A 19690-nucleotide genomic window follows, 5' to 3' on the forward strand; every position below is an offset into this window, starting at 1 on the left:
CCACCAGGGTTTACTTCCTCTTTAAGCGGGGTTTTTTTTAATAAATTTGAAAAACAGAGAGCACTATGTCTGCTGTGTTTTGTAATTACATGACACTGGAAATGAGCACTTGGGAGAGGAGGAGAGTCTAAGGAGAGAGGCTGTTTGTATGAGAGATCAACCCTTTATCCATGTGAAGCACATTGGGAGTAGCTGGAACTACAAGAGGGCGGAATGTGAACAGCTGATCCATAGTTGAAGGGAGAGATCATCAAGGAGTTATGTTTGAGTCTGCCTGACTCATTCTTGAGGTGAGCAGGTAAAATAGCCGGTGGAAGTGTGCACAAGTATACAGTGTTTAAAGAAAAGCACGGTGGTGATAGAACATCGCAGAAAAATCACAGCAATCAAGAATTATGTTTTATAATATGGACTTTTTTCGTTATGTGATATTGCAATGACTGATTATTTTTATTATCTGCACAAGGTGTGGTATAAGAGTTGCCATTATAGTAGCGCTGCACTATATATAGTTATATACACACAATCAATCAGATTCCAATCTCTCCAACATGGCCAAGACCAAAGAGCTGTCCAAGGATGTCAGGGACAAGATTGTAGACCTACACAAGGCTGGAATGGGCTACAAGACCATCGCCAAGCAGCTTGGTGAGAGGGTGACAACAGTTGGTGCGATTTTATTTGCAATTGGAAGAAAACCCAAAATAACTGTCAATCTCCCTCGGTCTGGGGCTCCATGCAAGATCTCACCTCGTGGAGGTTCAATGATCATGAGAACGGTGAGGAATCAGCCCAGAACTACACAGGAGAATCTTGTCAATGATCTCAAGGAAGCTGGGACCATAGTCACCAAGAAAACAAGTGGTAACACACTACGCCCAGGACTGAAATCCTACAGCGCCCGCAAGGTCCACCTGCTCAAAGTACATGTACAAGCCCATCTGAAGTTTGCTAATTAACATCTGAATGATTCAGAGGAGAACTGGGTGAGAGTGTTGTGGTCAGATGAGACCAAAATCGAGCTCTTTGGCATCAACTCAACTTGCCGTGTTTGGAGGAAGAGGAATGCTGCCTATGACCCCCAAGAACACCATCCCCACCATCAAACATGGAGGTGGAAACATTATACTTTGGGGGTGCTTTTCTGCTAAGGAGACAGGATGGACGGCATCAAAGGGATGATGGACGGGGCCATGTACCGTCAAATCTTGGGTGAGAACCTCCTTCCCTCAGCCAGGGCATTGAAAGAAAAGGGGTCATGGATGGGTATTCCAGCATGACAATGACCCAAAACACACGGCCAAGGCATTAAGGAGTGGCTCAAGAAGAAGCACATTAAGGTCCTGGAGTGGCCTAGCCAATCTCCAGACCTTAATCCCATAGAACAGGGATATACAATTAGCGACCTCCAGCTGTTGCAGAACTACAAGTCCCATGAGGCATAGCAAGACTCTGACAGCCATAAGCATGACACCCAGAGGCAGAGGCATGATGGGACTTGTAGTTTTGCAACAGCTGGAGGTCCGCTAATTGCATATCCCTGCCATAGAAAATATGTGGAGGGAGCTGAAGGTTTGAGTTAGCAAACATCAGCCTCTAAACCTTAATGACTTGCAAAGAGGAGTGGGACGAAATCCCTCCTGAGATGTGTGCAAACCTGGAAGCCAACTACAAGAAACATCTGACCTCTGATTGCCACCAAGTACTAAGTCATGTTTGATGCACAGAACATGCAGGCTGAAGAGCTCTGACTTTTTTTTTTTTTTTTTTTTATCCACCCCCTTACTAAGTTTAGTTCTAAACTTTCCTCCATCTAGTCTGAGGTCACGTTCCTGATTCAATCTTTATGTTGAACATCCTGTGAGCCTCATCCACACCCTTCATAGATTTAAAGGTTATAATCATGTCCATCCTTTCCCGTCTTTCCTCCAGCCTGGACATGTGATGTTCCTGAAATGTTTCACCCCTCAGAACTTCCACCATTTTATCCTTTTTTTTTTTTTTTTTCCTGTCTCTAGATTAGTTCTATCTTATGAAGGAAGTCTCCCTGGTGGCTGCTGATTGGGCAATTGCACATTTGCAGGAGCCGAGTTACTTCGCCTTTTGTAGAGGGAAGTGGGGAGCGTTGCTGCATCGCCTCTTTCATAAATTGATATCCTGTCCTCTGTATTGCTCCAACTGGGGGAGGAGGGGTGAGGCTTTAGTAAGGGGTGACAAGGGCAGCAAAAAACGGGCGAATCAGATACGTGACACAGGATTTTCACCCAGCAAGGTGTGTGTGTGTGTGTGTGTGTGTGTGTGTGTGTGTGTGTGTGTAAGTAAGGGGGGGGGTTGCTTACATTGTACTTGACATTTATATAGGTTAATGATAGTTCACTGTGCAGAAGGGTACTAAAGTGTATCTGTCAATTGGTCAATCGGCCTCTCACCTTGTTACAATGTACAGCCTGATCACTGGGGGATAGGCGACTGAGAAAATGCTTCCTACTGTCTGCATGTCAGCTATGACAAAGCTATGAAGACTCCGCCTACATGCAACCTGTTCTTTAATCACATAGAGAACATAACTGTACTACTCAACTCCCAGTCTGGTGCGAATTCCAGCTCCATTTTCTCTACGAAGAGAAAAAGTAGCAGGTGTAGTGAGGAGGGGGAGAGAATTATTGTTCACAACGGAACGCATCTGCGAATCCCGTAGATTATGGGCCAGCAATTCGCACTGCAATGCCCAGAAAACGCACACGGTTTTTGGGCAATGCGGAGTGCGACTGCAACGCACATATGTGAACCAGCCTCATTCAAATGAACAGATTTTAAAATGTCCTGCGAATTGGATGCGGTTGTAAGGCGCATCCAATTCGCATAGGTGTGATCCCAGCACAAGATTGTACCTGCCCACTGAATGGCCGTTTCCATAGGCTGCAGAGACACTTTAACCACTCGCTGCCCGCCATATAGCAAAATGACGGCGGCAAAGTGGTTTCAATACCCTGACCGGACATCATATGACGTCTTCAGGATATTGAGCCGCTGGGGATGCGCATCGCGGCGATCGTTGTTGCGGGGTGTCAGTCTGACACCCCGCAACACCGATCTAGGTAAAGAGTCTCTGACGGAGACGCTTTACCACGAGATCAGCCATATCCAATCACGGCTGATCAGTGTAAACAGGAAAAGCCGGTGATCGGACAGACGTGAGTAGAGGAGAGTTGATCGGCTGCTCCTCTAAGGGGGGGTCTGTGCTGATCAATTATCAGTGCAGCCTCCCTGAGGACGCTCACATTGGACCATCAGGGACGCCACTATGACCACCAGGGATGTCACCACCAGGTATGTCACCCTAGACCACAATGGATGCCAATCAGTGCTCACAATGGGCATCACTGACTGGCAGGCATTATTGTTTGGCACTGATTGGCATCCATCAGTGACATACATTACAGTACATCCGTGCCGCCTATCAGTGCCCCTTCAGTGCCGCATATTAGTGCCCATCATGACACCCAGAGGCAGAGGCATGATGGGACTTGTAGTTTTGCAACAGCTGGAGGTCCGCTAATTGCATATCCCTGCACCCCATCAGTGCCCATCAGTGAAGGAGAAAACATACTTATTTACAAAGTTTTGTAAATGAAACAAAAAAAAACTTTTTTTTTTTTTTCAACATTTTCGGTCTTCCTTTTTTTTTTTTTTTTTTTTTTTTTTTTTATTTGTTTAGCAGAAAATAAAACCCCCAGAGGTGATCAAATACCACCAAAAGAAAGCTCTATTTGTGGGAAAAAAATGATACAATTTTAATTTGGGTACAGTGTAGCATGACCGCGCAATTGTCATTCAAAGTGCGACAGCGCTGAAAGCTGAAAATTGGTCTGGGCAGGAAGGTGTATAAGTGCCCGGCATTGATGTGGTATTGAAATACTAACATCTGTCATCTCACTGCCTATGTTTGTTTGTTTGTTTTATATCTTTTTTTCCTTTCCTTAAAATTTTTTTTTTTTTTTTCTACAGTTCTCCTCGCTGGCGGTATTGTAGCGGTGGCCGGGCAGTTTAAAGGATGGCAGTTTGGTGCTTACTCCATGTATCCTTCATAAAAACTCATTTTTCCCATCAACAGCTTGGAGGATGTCATCTCTGATTCTCCTTCGGTGATGGTTACATTGTTTCCATATGTTTTACTTGTTTGTGTATCTATTCTAGAGACAAAGCTCTTCTTTTTATTTATTTATTTTTTATTTAGTTTTGGATGAAGTAGGGAATGATTAGAACTACGGAGAGGAATGCCCAGCTCAGGCAGCTGTCACCAGAACTAGTGTCCCCATTGGTATATTTCCCCTCACTTCCTGTTCTGGTGACAACTCAAATTGTTACAATTTCCCCATACTTTCCAATCATGATGACCATGGTCACCAGAACAAATAGACAGGAAACAAATCTGGTATAAAGTCTTACAGTGCCAAACCAAAGGTCTAATAGTGGCCACACACTCTGACTTTAATTTTCTTTATCTGATTATTGATCAAAATAATCAAATCCACAAACATTTAAGTAGCCATAACTAACTTCTGATCAATTATGGAGTTGATCGTTCATAGTGGAATATTATCTAGAATTTCTTATCAGTCGGCAACGCAAAGCTATTGTGTTCCCGAACACGACTGTTTTCTGATGGATCGTATTAGGAGGTCACATTGTGGAAACAGAAATGCAATCCATAACTCAAAGTGTCAGTAACTTAAAGTGGTTTTAAAACCTAAAGGGTTTGAGTGGGTTTTTATTTTTTTTATATATACCGGTACTCTAAAGTGGTTGTAAACCTGGAAAGTCAAATGCAAAACAGAACCCTACATCTAATAAAGAACAAGGGCACAAATCATTTGTGCATAGTATGACACAGGTAGAACAACCTGCCATCTGTAACACCATGAAAAAAAAAAAAAAATCCCTTTCTCCTTTGAAAGCCTTTGTAATGAGACACATTCATGTCTGCTGCTCTGTATCTCGCTGTGATAGAGATTGAAGCTGAGTTTACTTTCCTCTCCTCCAGAGATGTAGATACAAAGAATAGAGAGCGAGGTATCGAGAGAGAGAGAGAGAGATCAGAGACAGGCATGAAAGGCAAGAGAGAGAGACATCAGAGACTATATAGGAAGAGAGAGACATCAGAGACTATATAGAAAGAGAGAGAGACATCAGAGACTATATAGAAAGAGAGAGAGACATCAGAGACTATATAGAGAGAAAGAGACATCAGAGAATATATAGAAAGAGAGAGAGAGACATCAGAGACTATATAGAAAGAGAGAGAGAGACATCAGAGACTATATAGAAAGAGAGAGAGACATCAGAGACTATATAGAAAGAGAGAGAGAGAGACATCAGAGACTATATAGAGAGAGAGAGAGAGAGAGAGAGAGACACATCAGAGAATATAGATATAGAGAGAGAGAGACATCAGAGAATATATATATATATATATATATATATATATATATATGAGAGAGAGAGAGAGAGACATCAGAGAATATAGATCTATAGAGAGAGAGAGAGAGAGAGACATCGACACATCAGAGACAGGCATGAGAGGCATCAGAGAGAGACATCAGACTATAGAGAGAGGCATCCGAGAGAGAGACATCAGACAGGCATCAGAGAGAGAGGAGAGAGACAGGCAGGCATCAGGGAACAGAGAGAGGAGGGAGAGAGAGACAGGCAATAGAGAAGCGAGAGAGAGACATCAGAGACAGGCATGAGAGACATCAGAGAATAATAGAGAGAGAAAGAGACATCAGAGAATAATAGAGCGAGAAAGAGACATCAGAGACTATATAGAAAGAGAGAGAGACATCAGAGACATCAGAGACTATATAGAAAGAGAGAGACACATCAGAGACTATATAGAAAGAGAGACATCAGAGACTATATAGAGAGAGAGACATCAGAGACTATATAGAGAGAGAGACATCAGACTATATAGAAAGAGAGAGAGACATCAGAGACTATAGAGAGAGAGAGAGAGAGACATCAGAGACTATATATATATATATATATATATATATATATATATATATATATATATAGTGAGAGAGACATCAGAGAATAGAGATATAGAGAGAGAGAGAGACATCAGAGAATAGAGAGAGAGACATCAGAGAATATATATATATATATATATATATATATATATATATATATATATATATAATATATATATAGAGAGAGAGAGACATCAACACATCAGAGACAGGCATGAGAGGCATCAGAGAGAGACATCAGACTATAGAGAGAGGCATCCAAGAGAGAGAGACATCAGACAGGCATCAGAGAGAGAGGAGAGAGACAGGCAGGCATCAGGGAACAGAGAGAGGAGGGAGAGAGAGACAGGCAATAGAGAAGCGAGAGAGAGACATCAGAGACAGGCATGAGAGACATCAGAGAATAATAGAGAGAGAAAGAGACATCAGAGAGAGATGCATCAGAGAGACAAGAGACAGACCTCAGATAGAGACTTGAGACAGACAGGCATCAGAGAGAGACAGGCATCAGAGAAATGAGAGAGAGAGAGGGAGAGAGACTCTGATGAGGTGGGAGAGGAATACTGTGATGTAATTAGTCTCCGCTCCCCAAGCTTTTGTGCTATGCCACACCCACAAATTGACAGCTTTCAAAGGGCTACAACTGAATAAGGCTGACTTTTTGAGAGGTACACACAAAACGAATTGGATTATAACAACATTATCTATTAAACTGAGCAAAACACTATTTTGGGGTTACAACCACTTTAATGCATTAAGGTAAAAAACCTTCTGTGTGAATGAATTGGCTCTGGCTGCTGTCAATCAAATGATGTGATGGGAGGGCGGGGCCAAGTCACACTGTCTGTGTCAATAGATGCAGACAGGGCAGCTCAGGAGCAAACCCACATGAATGCCCCTCCATAGGAAGTGGCTTCCTATGGGGACACTTGCCGAAGAAGAGGAGCCAGCGGGGGACCCCAGAAGAAGAGGTCTGGGGCTGCTCTGTGCAAAATTATTGCAGAGCAGGCAAGTATATCATGGGGTGTTTTTTTTTGTTTTTTTTTTTAAAGGAACCTTTTTAATATTGCATTAACTATTGATTGAGAATCTATTCCCTGTGTGTGTGTGTGTGTCATATCAATTGAATGGGTTGTTGATTATAAATCGATTACTCCAATCTGAAGAGATCAATCGGAAAAGAAATGTATTTATCAAAGCGTGTATGGTCACTACAAATGTTCCAAAATCTTTTCATACTCGTAGTAGAGTTAAGGATTCGCTTGTAAAAAGTTTGAAAGATTAAAACCAAAGATACAGAATCTATTAATATCGGTATTGGCTCATAATAAGACCTAAAACATCAGACACATTTTGGGGGCTCAAAGATCTCCCTTTATCAGGATGCAGGTATTGTATGTACATAGGATCCCAAGGAAAGCACTAGGCCAAAGATCCAGAATCTATTAATATCAGTGTTGGTTCATAAGAAGACATAACTGATGCGTTGCGGAGTCTCAAAGATCTCCCTTCATCAGGCTTCAGGTATTGTATGTAGATAGGGGTCTCCAGAATTATTTTGTGAACAATATGTAGTTGTTAGTATGGGGCTCCTACCCCTTCACATACATTCATACATAGCGATATTCAGTGCTTGTATTACCCAACAGGATTTGGAATCCCTAAAGGGTCTAGTGTGGTGTGCGTAATATATTTCTATATACATGCGGGTCCTTTATAATTCTGCACGCTGTTGGAAAATACAAGCATTGAATGCCCCTATATATGAATAGGTGGCAACCGCATACTGGGTCCTAACTACGTGCAATACTTGAGCCCTGATGAAGGGAAATCTCTGAGCCCCTGAAACGCATCGGCTGCTTTGTCTTCTTATGAACCACTACTGATATTAATTCTGACACCTTCCTTGGACTTCTATCTTCATACTCAGCCCTGATAAGGGGAGTTTTTTAAACCACCCCCAAAACTGGCTGTTTTAGGTCTCCTGATTATGAACCAATACCAAAAGCGTAAGACCAAAGATCTAGAATTTATTCATATCGGTATTGGGTCATAACAAGAAGCCATAAAAACACCAATGCATTTCAGGAGCTCAAAGATCTGCCTTCACCAGGGCTTGGATAATATGTATACAGAAGAATCAGTATGAGGTTCCCACTCATTGCATACAGTCATATATAGGGATATCCAATACTTGTATTACCCAAGAGGGTGCAGAATTATAAAGGGTTTCCTCCTCCTCTACCCCAAATGGACCTTAGGTGTATAGAAATATAATAATCACTCACAACACTGGACCCTTTATAATTCCACACCCTGGTGAGTAACATAACCATTTAATCCCTATATACAGTGCATCTGGAAAGTATTCACATCGCTTCACTTTTTCCACATTTTGTTATGTTACGGCCTTATTCCAAAATGGATTACATTTATTATTTTCCTCAGCATTCTACAAACAATACCCCATAATGACAACGTGAAAGAAGTTTGTTTGCAATCTTTGCACATTTATTAAAAATAAATGAAAAAAATCCCATGTACATAAATCTTCACAGCCTTTGCCATGACAATTAGAATTGAGCTCAGGTGCATCCTGTTTCCACTGATCACCATTGAGATGTTTTTACAACTAGATTGGAGTCCACCTGTGGTAAATTCAGTTGATTTGGAAAGGCACACACCTGTCTATAGAAGGTCCCACAGTTACCAGTGCATGTCAGAGCACAAACCAAGCCATGAAGTCCAAGGAATTGTCTGCAGACCTCCAAGACAGGATTGTATCGAGGCACAGATCTGGGGAAGGGTACAGAAATATGTCTGCAGCATTGAAGGTCCCAATGAGCACAGTGGCCTCCATCACCTGTTAATGGAAAAAGTTTGAAACCACCAGGACTCTTCCTAGAGCGGGCCGCACAGCCAAACTGAGCGAGAAGGACCTTAGTCAGGGAGGTGACCAAGAACCTGATGGTCACTCTGACAGAGCTCCAGCGTTTTTGTGGAGAGAGGAGAACCTTCCTGAAGAACAACCATCTCTGCTGCACTCCACCAATCATTCCTGTATAGTAGAGTGGCCAGACAGAAGTCACTCCTCAGTAAAAGGCACATGACAGCCCACCTGGAGTTTGCCAAAAGGCACCTGAAGCACTCTCGGACCCGGAGAAACAAAATTCTCTGGTCTGATGAAAAAAGAATGAACTCTTTGGCCTGAATGGCAAGCGTCATATCTGGAGGAATCCAGGCACCGCTCATCACCTGGCCAATACCATCCCTATAGTGAAGCATGGTGGTGGCAGCATCCTACTGTGGGGATGTTTTTCAGCAGCAGGAACTGGGAGACTAGTCAGGATCGAGGGAAAGATGAATGCAGGAATGTACAGGGACATCCTTGATGAAAACCTGCTCCAGAGCGCTCTGGACCTTCGACTGGGGCGAAGATTCTTCTCCCAACAGGACAACAGTCCTAAGCACACAGCCAAGATAACAAAGGAGTGGCTACGGGACAACTCTGTGAATGTCCTTGAGTGGCCCAGCCAGAGCCTAGACATGAAACCCAATTCAACATCTCTGGAGAGATCTGAAAATGGCTGTGCACCGACACTCCCCATCCAACCTGAGGAGCTTGAGAGGTCCTGTAACGAAGAATGGGAGAAACTGCCCAACAATAGGTGTGCCAAGCTTGTAGTATAACACTCAAACACTTGAGGCTGTAATTGGTGCCAAAGGTGCTTCAACAAAGTATTGAGCAAAGGCTGTGAATAAATTTGAGAAGATTTCACATGACGTCTTTCACATTGTCATTATGGGGTATGGTTTGTAGAATTTTGAGGAACATATTGAATTCAATCCATTTTGGAATAAGGCTGTAACATGACAAATGTGGAAAAAGTGAAGCTCTGTGAATACTTTACAGATGCACTGTAGAAGAATGTATGTGAAAGGGTGGGAAGCCCATACTGATAAACTTAACTCCATTGTTAACAAATTCCTCCTGGTGACCCCTATCTCCAAACAATCTAGGCCCTGATAAAGACAGATTTTGAGCCAATGAAACGGGTCCTATTTTTATGCCTTCTAGATGATGATGATGATGATGATAATAATAGGATCTTCAAAAGAATGCACAGTCCTACAACAAAGCAATATAAAAGTATAAAGAATCCGATGTCTATAAATGGATGATCAAGTCTTTTCCCAAGGCTCCAATAATTGCAGCTTCTTGGCCCCGCCCTCTCCGGGGGAATTCCCTGTAATTACTAGTGGGGCCAACTGTGCGCTTTGTAATTACTTCCCCATCATTACTAATAAACAGTTTGCTTCATTGGAATTCCCATTATTCTAACACGATTGATTGAACTTCCTCCTTACTGAGGTCACCATATGAGGAAATAATAATTATTATTATTCAGGATTTATATAGCGCTGACAGTTTGCACATCACTTTACAATCTAAGGGAGACAGTACAATTACAATACAAGAAGATAACAATCCATATGTTCCACCTTCTTCCTCCACAGTCCTCCAGCAGTGTGGAGTATTTCAGGTATTTTGTGAAGTATTTGTCATTTTTGGTGAGTTTTGGTCCTTAGTGCTTTGTAATGCAGAGCGGCCGGCGTGTTCGTCTCCCTCCTGGAATACCCCAGAAGTAAGAGGAAGAAGGGCTCCACCATAGAGAGATGGTAAGGGGGACTTCCCAGTTAATTGACCACTTAAAGGAGCACTCTACTCCAGTATGTAAAATCTGACCTGTAGAGATATACACAGAAGACACAATCCATCTTTTTCTTTTTACTTCTCTGACTTTCCTATTATTGGCTATCACTGTCCAGTCACAGGCTGGGGAGGGACATGGATTGTAAGTGTTACTAAACCACAGCAGCTTCAAATCAGTTCCCTTCCCCTGCTAGACAGGGCTATGCTGAGGGCGGAGCTGTGTAAATCTCAGGACTGGATGGTCAGAAACACAAATCCTTTGGCAGGAGAAACCGCTCCCGTATATTTCACCTGTGTATAAGCAGTTCACCCGGAGTTCTCCTTTAACAATATAGAAATTGGCTACACTCCTAGCACAAGGAGATCTTGGATCATTGATTATTTTAGCTGGCGGGTCAGTTTTGACAGGTTCTCTTTAAAGATTCTGGATCTGGCAGTCTTACTGAAATATATATACTCTGCGATGGGGATGGGGGGGCATTTCAGCCTCATATATTGGTGAGGGAGGGGGAAGTATGGTGAGTGCATAGACATGGGGAAATATTCATTGCATCTTTTGTCTTTACAGCGGGCAGAAGTACATGACAGCGGTGGTGAAAGTATTTGGACCCCTGACGCGCAATTATTATGTCCGTGCTTTTCTGCATGCAGGGTAAGTCCCAGGTCACCGGGGTCAGACCAACCCTTTACAGAGCAGAAAATGTCTACATATATATCTGCATAGTTGTGTCCCTATAGATGGGATACATTGTTTTGCACTTTAACAGTTCGGCAAATTTGAGTTTTGGGGCCTGTTTATAGAAACATTTGCAAAGCCATTTATCCAGCAAATCTGCGTGTACATTCCTTCTGTGCAAAGTGGGAAAAAAATTGCAACCCAATGTAACGCTAGCTAGATTCAACTGTTGGTTACATTTATTTACTAATTCCCTCTAGCGTTCCCTAGAATTGTTACATTGTATCACTTGTTACAAAGACATCTATGTATATCCTATGCTCCTCAGCTCCATCTGGTGGCCATAATGCTGTATTTTACCACTGAAGGAGAGGAGAAAATGGCCTACAGGGTGTTTGGCTCTGCTCAGTTTGCACAGAAAGAATTCACTAGCTGAATCATTATCGGAGATAGATTTATTATTATTGTTAATGATAATAATAGTAATAATTAATAGTAATAATATTTATTAAAATACATATATATATATATATATATATATAAATTCTCATTTTTATAAGGTAACATTTTTTGTTCTAATTATTATTGGAGAGAAATTTAAAATCAGTGTCCAGTAAGGGCTCAGCAAAAGTTCAGATGTTTCGTTAAATTATATATATATATATATATATATATATATATATATATATATATATATAATTTAACGAAACATCTGAACTATATATATAAAATTTATTTTAACGAGACATCTGAACTTTTACTGAGCCCTTATTGGACACTGATTTTAAATTTCTCTCTAATAATAATTTTAACAAAAATTTTTACCTTTTTTTTTTTTTGTGCTGTAATGATGGGAAGGTTGGGTGCTCGGTCACATGACCAGAGCTGAGGCATTAGTCACATGGTCTATAGTAAAGGTTCCAGTCGGTGGCTCCCCCTGAACCCTCCTTGACGTCGATCCCTCCTGAACCCTCTCGATTGGGCTCAGACCATGTGATGTGTACCTCGGCAGAGATTGGCGCGCCGCGTCATCACGAAATCTGTTTTCACAGCAGAAAATCGTTATTTCAGATCTTCTAGTCCCATTTCCGGATATCACACAGAGCAGACTGTACATAACGCGCCCTTCTTTATATACAGGTCCACTTTATTGGGGTAACCTAACAAGTCATGAGCTGCTGTTCCCAAGATCCACCCCTTTACTGAGTCATGTGACCTCTCTACTGCTCAGGCACCCGATATATAATCTTTCCTTTTGTGCCCTACAGGCTGGCCGTGCCCGGAGGCTTCATTCTGGCCACCGTCCTGGGCACCGTGTGTCTCGGCATTGCAGCCATCATCTACCTTCTGGTGAGTAACGCAGCGCCGCGTCCTGCCATGGATGACGTTTAAAGAGGAGCTCCGGCTGTTTCTTGGATGGAGTGGGGGAGGGGTTAGGATCTCTGCAGAATTTTCTATAAAATCTTTTTTCCTGTTGAGGAAACTTCCCATCATTTCCTGTGCTAGGGACAACTTTGTTCCAGTGATCAGAGATTTCATCCTTTGTGTTATAAACTCAATAAATCTCCAAAAATGAATTTATTGCACCCAAAATGTAACAGACATCTGCAGAACATCAACCAACTCTTATCTGTTCCTAAAGCTTTATCATCAACTGAAACCTGAATACTGACCTCCGGACTTCCCTCCAGTCCTGCACAGCTGTATCGGCTCCTCTCCTGGACTGAAATGGCTTCCTCTGATTTCACCGCACACTGTGAGCTTCTCACAATGTGCATTAGAAGCTGCAGGTCAGATAAAGCCCCGCCTCATTTCCTAGCTGGAGGACGTCCAGCATAATCTATGGCTGCTCAACCTGTGGCCCTCCAGCTGTTGTAGAAAAAGAGAGATGAACTGAAAGTCCCATGAGGCATTGCAAGGCTGACAGTTAAAACCACGACTCTCAAAGTGAAAGGCATAATGGGACTTGGAGTTCCACAACAGTTGGTTCAATGTAGAAAAATGTAAAATAATGCATTTGGGTGGCAAAAATATGAATACAATCTATACACTGGGGAGAGAACCTCTGGGGGAATCTAGGATGGAAAAGGACCTGGGGGTCCTAGTAGATGACAGGCTCAGCAATGTCATGCAATGCCAAGCTGTTGCTAACAAAGCAAACAGAATATTGGATGCATTAAAAAGCGGGATCAACTCCAGAGATAAAACGATAATTCTCCCGCTCTACAAGACTCTGGTCTGGCCGCACCTGAAGTATGCTGTCCAGTTCTGAGCACCAGTCCTCAGGAAGGATGTACTGGAAATGGAGCGAGTACAAAGAAGGGTAACAAAGCTAATAAAGGGTCTGGAGGATATTAATTATGAGGAAAGATTATTAGCACTGAACTTATTCTCTCTGGAGAAGAGACGCTTGAGAGGGGATATGATTTCAATTTACAAATATCGTACTGGTGACCCCACAATAGGGATAAAACTTTTTCGCAGAAGAGAGTTTAACAAGACTTGGGGCCACTTATTACAATTAGAATAAAAGAGGTTTAACCTTAAACTACGTAGAGGGTTCTTTACTGTAAGAGCGGTAAGGATGTGGAATTCCCTTCCACAGGCGGTGGTCTCAGCGGGGAGCATTGATAGCTTCAAGAAACTATTAGATAAGCACCTGAATGACCACAACATACAGGGATATACAATATAATACTTACACATCATCACACACATAGGTTAGACTTGATGGACTTGTGTCTTTTTTCAACCTCACCTACAATGTAACTATGTAAGAACAGCTGGAGGGCCACAGGTTGAGCGCCCATAGCCGGCCCTTTCCTCCCCAGTCTGACTGACCTGCCCCCTTTTATTTAATTGAATTCCAGTTTCAATCATGGAGGCTCAGCATCACATGTGGGCGTTACCTAGAGCAGCCCGCCTAGGAACACCCACTCCTCCAGACTGACTCCCCCCATCAAGGAATTTTGAATAACTTCTCCCAAAGAGCCAGCCCACTGCTTGCATCAGGGCTGAGGGCTCTAGAGAGGAGTAGTGAGGCCAGGTGATGTGATGTACAGCACCCTGCCAGCCCCTCCCACCAGCCATGATCTGCCTGCATTGCATAGAGAAGCACAGAGACCCAGTGATGTCATTGGGTCTAAAATATGGTATGTAATGAAAACAGAATTCATTAAAAAAATTTAATTAGCATGTAGATGAGGGGGGAAAACTGGGAAGGCCAAATATAAGCAGATTAAAGAGGAGTTCTGCCTGGGGAAAAGTCAGCAGCTACAAATACTGCAGCTGCTGACTTTTAATATATGGACACTTACCTGTCCAGGGATCCCGCCACGTCGGCTCCCCAGCCAATTTTTCGTATCGACTCCCGGGTGCTGCCGCCATTCCTGGTAAGGGAAACCGGTAGTGAAGGCTTCACAGCTGATTCCCTACTGCAGCATTCAAACTGCCAGAACCCGCAAACCTGGAAGGAAGACCCGGTGAAGATAGATTATGGGATATTTTTTACTAGTATCAGCGTTTTTTTTTTAGCAGGATTGCAGCAGACAAATTGGACACTAAGTGACACTTTTTGGAGACCAGTGATGCCAATACAGTGATCGGTGTTTAAAAAAAAACACGAGAGAGATCTATCTATCTTGGACAGAACGGCGATCTGCCTTGTTTACATAGGCCTCTCTCGGGGAAGATTGTCGGGTGCCGGTGAACATCGGGTCCACTCATTGGCCCCCACTGTGTCAAATCACAGCGGGAGCGGGTCACCGGCGGCACGCGCCCCAGACCCAGAAAAAGGCGCGATGCACAGGTAAGCGGAACAGACTCTGCCGCAGTAAAAGTACGTGGGGCGGTCCAGAGGCGGTTAAACTAATTTTAATGACATTTGTTACTATTTCATTTGGAGATTTGGATACATCCAAATTTCTGAAAAAACAAAAATTTGTCAATTTTATATTCAGACCAAAACAAATTGCACATGTCTAGGTGAAGATGGAGTCCCTATCAGCGTGCCGCTGGAGGGATCAGTATTTTTTAGGTAAATCTGTCATAATGTGCTGGTATGCAGTGCAAACATAGTTTTTTACATACAGATCTACACTGTTTACTACCGCTTTAAAGTGTATGTTTAGGTAAACTTTATCTAGAGGAGGTAACTTTTTTTTTTTTTTTTTCCCCTGCCTGTATCCCTTTAAGGAGATTTAATTTTATATCCCGCTCTATAGACATGACATCAGAGGAACTCCCTCCAATCCTTTATTCTTGTTCTGGTTACATTTAAAAATTCACAACACTTTTTGTCTGCGACACCAGGAGGAAAGAGACGGTAAATCTCCCTACCTGGGACAGACCGGACTAAAAACCTGACAGAGGTTCTAACCCTTCCACACTCCATCCAAACTTCAAGATCATTTCCAGTTTTATAAACGTTTTCAGGCTTGTTGGTTCTCATTAGTGTCAGATATGAAAACGTGGCTTCTATAAAGCAGGTCTGGGGAGTACCAAGACATGACCTAACCAGTCAGAATGGCAGGAGCCCAGGGACCTGATAATCAAGGGGTCTCAAAGACAGAATAATCAATCAGGGTATGGCGGGAGCACTGAAACACAATAATCAATCAGTGGATGGTGGGAGCACAGGTACATGATAACCAATCTGCAGGTGGAGGGGACCAATAGAAATCTGAAACTCCTCCACCTGGAATTGCGCCAGAACAAATAATACACAGGGAGATAGAGTATTTATATATATATATATATATATATATATATATATAATGCTTAGTAGTTTGCCCAGTAAAACTGTATGTACACTAGATGGCACTAAGTATCATTGGAAATTCATTTTATACGTAGTGCCATCTAGTGGCCAAATAGGGTATTTTTCCTTTTTTAAAACCATGAACATAGCCACCCAACACAAATGACATACTTTTTTTTTGCCCCATTCCTACAGAACAATAGTACAAGCACCTTGACTTGGCAAATTGCTAAGCTATTTATTAAAAAAAAAAAAAAACACCCCATAGTGTTTTTACAATGGCCTTTACTGAGTACCAATAACAGTTCAGAGAGGTCTTTAGCATGACTCCCACATCTTGGCCCCTTTCCTCCAATGTTTGTACTCTGCTCCTTCTACAGGCAGCGATTAGCGGCGAGGAATGGCGTCCCATCGAGATGCGAGAAGAACCCAAGTTGAGAGTGGCGGAGACCATAAAGCGCCCACCGCAGAACCCCCCTCCTCGCCCCCCTCCAGAAGTGCGCAGGAAACAAGTGGATGAGGGTCACGTCAACCCCATCGTCGTCCAGGATGAAGTATGACACTTCCCAGAAATATTCACCCGTCCACTGAAAGGACTCGATACTACTGCTCAGTACTGTGAGGGCGGGCGGGTCATGTGACCTACTGTTTCGACTACTCCATATTTTAAGAACTAAAAAGTCCCCCCGTGGGGTGCTCCCCTCAGACCTCCGGTGTGTGTGATTGGATGAGCAGAAGACTTATGGCAGAAATAAAAGACAGCGTAAATGCCAACAGCAGCAAATATTTGGGGAGCATTTTGTTCATTTCAAGACGCAGTCAGTATTCCCAGACATATAATGGGGCTTCCTAGTTACATGTTGGTTATGTTAAAATGCTACAATGTATATAACTGCAAGAAACTTTTTGTGTTTTTTTTTGTATTTATCTTATTTCTGCAGGCAGCTATCTCTTCCTTTTACATGAAAATACAAATTTTTGTCTTTGTCATGGCAACCAAATACAGTCCATATTTTGGGGAGTATTTGTAAAAAAAAATATGTCCATCAAAACTGTAAATTTGTTTTGCCCAAATGGGGGAAGATTGAATGTTCTCAGGTAATATTCTCTGCATTCCAAATGTGTGAATGCAGAAAACACAATAGTAGACCTCATACACACAGAGAGTAAACCTTTGTACAGTGTAAGTCCCTTAACATGAGTACCACTCGGAACGGGTGCATATATTAGCCTGTCTTAGTCTGTATGCTACAACTGTGCCCCAAAACACTGGGATTTTTTTTTTTTTTACATTTTTAAAAAAATTTTTCTTTAGAGGATCGCAGCAGATAACAAGACAAATATTGACTCCATACATGAGTCTAATGTATATTTCAGTTCACTGCAAAAGGTACATTTACTAAAGTATCAAATTATCCACAGAGGTGTACATTATAACATACAAAAACCATGTTGAACAACCAGAAGCCATGTGTTGAGATGTCAAAAGTCCAACTAAATAAAAAGAAAGTACTTGGTACATAGAAAGACCTCTTGGATTCTGAGAGTGGATGCAGGGAAGGAACCTGTGCCCAGAAAAACTCAGATAGTAAACACAAAAGTCAAACATAAGCCTGTCTGAGTCCATGCACATCCAACTAATGTTTCTATCTAATATATATATATATAATTATTACAGAAAGGGGGAGTATGGAAAAGAGAGCTGGTACAAAGGACTCGTGTGTGTCACACATATTGCAAGTTTTTCTCAGAGAAATAGAAGAGATTCCAGTAGAACCACCAAAACACTGGGATTTTATGCTGTGCAGGGCTCTTCGCCTGTGTGCATTAGGGTTAATGGCCACTAGATGGCATTGACTATTCTAGTAAGTAAATAAGTGCTCGCCCATGCCATCTAGTGGTTATAATGCATACTATTTTCTGCATTCACGTATTTACATTTTTTACGAGTACCCCTATTTGTGTAATTACTGCACACATTTTCTAAACCCCCTAAAATAAATTAAAAAAAAAAAAAAAAAAAAACCTTAAACTTCACATATAGTGTTTTTGTATTAGTAAACAGCGCTAATGGTACTATGTTCAAATAAAATATATACAAGTATATCAAATATTCTGTGTGTTGTACTTCCTTCTATCTACCTATAAGTCGGTGATACTAAATGAACATAAATGTGTCAAATTGATTACTTCCTGCATTCAATGCTCTATTATATTGCAAACAGGGCCGCTGATGAGGCAGTACAGCTGGCCCTCCTGTACTGGGCCCGGGTCCCATCAGTTCAAAAAAAGGGGGTCCAGGCACCTGCCAAGCAGGAGAGCAGGCTGTACTGCCTCACTGAAGGAACTGACTCCTGATTCTAATATTTGTGACCCCACCCCCCTGCTGTCTGGGCCCTCTTGTGTGCGCCCCGCCCCCCCTCCCCTGCAGCTCTGCTAGCTTCCCTCCTCTCCTGCTGGCAGCTGCTGCAGGTACACAGGAGAATCGGTTTCAGGATGAGCAGAGCCCAAGGGTGGGGGGTACCTGTCAGGTAGGCTGTACCCCATGATTTCTAACAGCAGGCCTGATGGCAAATATTAACAAATACAATAACATCAAATAACTGTTTATACAAATTAAATAACAGTCAAATGTAACCAAAAGAAGAAAACTTTTTTTTAACTTCCTAATTTGGGTACAGTGCTGAAGGAAATGCGTGTGAACTCTTTAAAATATTTGTTTTGCAATTTTTTTTTAAATAATATGATACAACTTTTTTTCTTCTTTCTTTGGGCTCCTTTTGCACTGTTGAATTATTTACTTATACATTTATTTATGTGCAATATATGTGTTTCTCACTGTATCATGGAGCAGCATTTCTCAACCATTGGGAGGTGGCCTACCTCCTCCCAGGCCTTCATTTAGCTGCAGATCCCCCAACTTCCCACAGTGCCCCCCATTTGTGAGCACCCCCCCCCCCCCCAACCTTCAGTTTCCCATAGAGCCTCCACAGAGTCTTCCAGTCTCCTACATTGCCACTTCAAAGCTCCCAGCCTGCTGGAGAGACGCCATCCCCCATAGTTGCACCTAGCTCCCTCCAGAAACCTCATCCCCTACAGGGCAAGCAGTTATGCCACAGAGTCCCCTAACCCCTCCAGAAACCCCATGCACATCTAGATGAGTAATGAGCATACACTTCTAGATAGGTGGGGTCCTGACCATGCACATCTAGATAGGTGGAGCCTTGACCCATGCACATCTAGAAGGGCAGAGACTTGACCATGTACATCTAGAAGATGGCTGACCATACACTTCTAGATAGGTGGAGCCTTGACCATGCACATCTAGATGAGTAATGAACATACACTTCTAGATAGGTGGAGTCCAGATCATGCACATCTAGATGGGTGGAGCCTTGACCATGCACATCTAGATGGGTAGAGCCTTGACCATGCACATCTAGATGGGTAGAGCCTTGACCATGCACATCTAGATGGGTAGAGCCTTGACCATTTACATCTAGATGGGT

The 19690-nt window shown here is 42.5% G+C and overlaps 1 protein-coding gene across 1 annotated transcript in view; it reads left to right on the top strand.

The window, feature by feature from the left end:
* The window catches only part of CYBA (cytochrome b-245 alpha chain), a 24202-nt gene extending 5910 nt beyond the window's left edge, over positions 1–18292 (top strand). Inside the window, exons 2-6 of the mRNA XM_073605707.1 lie at positions 4009–4078; positions 10638–10712; positions 11315–11398; positions 12691–12772; positions 16562–18292. Coding sequence (XP_073461808.1) covers positions 4009–4078; positions 10638–10712; positions 11315–11398; positions 12691–12772; positions 16562–16741 — 491 coding nt within the window. The 3' untranslated portion in view covers positions 16742–18292. The remainder of the gene's footprint in view (positions 1–4008; positions 4079–10637; positions 10713–11314; positions 11399–12690; positions 12773–16561) is intronic.
* Positions 18293–19690: the final 1398 nt, after the last annotated feature.

The sequence above is a fragment of the Aquarana catesbeiana genome, linkage group LG11, assembly GCF_042186555.1.
Source record: "Aquarana catesbeiana isolate 2022-GZ linkage group LG11, ASM4218655v1, whole genome shotgun sequence".
Taxonomy (NCBI): Eukaryota; Metazoa; Chordata; class Amphibia; order Anura; family Ranidae; genus Aquarana; species Aquarana catesbeiana.